General features: G+C 73.0%; 1 protein-coding gene across 1 annotated transcript in view; it reads right to left on the bottom strand.

Moving 5' to 3' along the window:
• EMIHUDRAFT_236078 (DNA directed DNA polymeras-like protein) overlaps positions 1-1161 on the bottom strand; it is a gene marked incomplete at both ends in the record, with an annotated part of 4199 nt that extends 3038 nt beyond the window's left edge. The window contains 2 exons of the mRNA XM_005779380.1: positions 19-285; positions 751-1161. Of these exons, the coding sequence (XP_005779437.1) occupies positions 19-285; positions 751-1161 (678 nt within the window). The remainder of the gene's footprint in view (positions 1-18; positions 286-750) is intronic.
• Positions 1162-1610: the final 449 nt, after the last annotated feature.

The raw sequence follows: 1610 nt of genomic DNA, 5'->3' as shown, positions 1-1610 counted from the left end.
GAGCCCGTTGGAGCGCACCTCCTCCAGCTCCTCGAGCATCTTCTTGGACTCCTCCAGGCGGTCCGCGCTCGCCATTGCAGCCGCGGCAGCGCCCCCGAACGGCAGCGCCTCCCACTCGACGAGCTTGCCGCCGCCGGCGGCGATGTCCGCCGCGTTGTACGGGTAGGACCGCACCAGCCCGGCGGCACGGAGCGCTTCGAGCGCTCGCTCGAAGGCCTGCTTGATCTGCACGCGCGCCGGCTTGTCGGCCGCCTGCTGCCAGAGCAGGGTCGCCCACACCAACGCCTCCACCCCGGTCCGATCGATGACCTGCCGCGCCACCATCGCCTCGAGCAGCAGCCGTTGCACCTCGTTGCCGCCCCAATCGCCCTCGCTGCCGCCGCCACTTCCCTCCGCCGCCGAGCGGGCGGCGGAGGTGGACAAAGCGGTCGCGGGAGCGGGTGGTGGCGGCGGTGGCGGTGCGGGTGGTGAAGCGGCGTGAGCACTCTCGGGAGCGATGGCTGGTGACGTGGAAGAAGCGGCGCCGCCGCTGGCGCCGACACTGACGGCGGCGCTGACGGCGGCGCTGACATCGGCACCGGCGCCAACACCAGCAGCAGCGGCGGCGGAGGCCGCGGCGAGTGCGGCGGCGGAGGCGGCGGCGGAGGCGGCGGCGGAGGCGGCGGCATCGGGTGCGGGTGCGGGTGCGGGTGCAGCAAGTGCGGGTGCGGCGGGTGCGGCGGCGGAGCGAGAGAGGAGCCGTGAAGTCACGGGAGGGATGGGCTCGGCCAGCAGCTGCACCGCCGCATCGACCGACGGCTGCACGCCGCCCTGGGCTCCGCCGCCGGTGAGCACGAACGCATCGCCCGCGTCGCACATTCCGGTGCGGCCCGCGCGGCCAGCCATCTGGCGAAAGTCGGTGGCGGTCATCGAGGACACGCCCTTCTTGAGGCTCCAGAAGAGGACGCGCCGCACCGGCAAGTTGACCCCGGCCGCGAGGGACGATGTGGCGCAGAGCACGCGGACCAGGCCGGCGCCGAAAGCCGTCTCGACCAGCTGTCTCTCGCCCTCGCTCAGGCTCGTGTTGTGGACGGCAAACCCGTCCCGCAGCAGCGCCTCCAGCCTCGGAGTCCGGATGCCGTCGGGGCAGCACTTGTGGATCTCGAGGTCAAGATCCGGCATCGCCCGGCCCTCCCCGCCCAATCCCGCCAGGCTGCCGCCGCCGCCGCCGCCGCCACAAGCCACGCCGCCGCCATAGGCCCCGACGCTGCAGCCACAGAAACAGCCGTGCCGGGCCCAGACCGCATAACTCGAGCGAGCCCAAGCAGCGCCGGGACGCTCCTCTCCACAGTGATGCTCCTCGCCATCATCGTCACCACGACGTGGCTGCGGACGGGCGTCGCCCACGACATCGTCCGCCCGCTCTCCAACGTCGCCGAGATCCCTGCCTCGCCTGCCAGGAGCGGCGTCGAGCTCCTCGCTGGGCAGGTGCGCGGGTAGAGCTCTCCACCATATTCTGCCGCGATCCCGGCTGCTGAGAGCACGGCGCCGCCCGGTGCGCGCGAAATGACCCCTGCCGTTCCCGCGCGCACGCAGGTCGCCGAGGAGGACGTCGAGTGCCAATGCGCAAG

This window comes from Emiliania huxleyi (assembly GCF_000372725.1).
Source record: "Emiliania huxleyi CCMP1516 unplaced genomic scaffold EMIHUscaffold_230, whole genome shotgun sequence".
Lineage (NCBI taxonomy): Eukaryota > Haptophyta > Isochrysidales > Noelaerhabdaceae > Emiliania > Emiliania huxleyi.
This window is presented reverse-complemented; position numbering and strand designations above follow the sequence as displayed.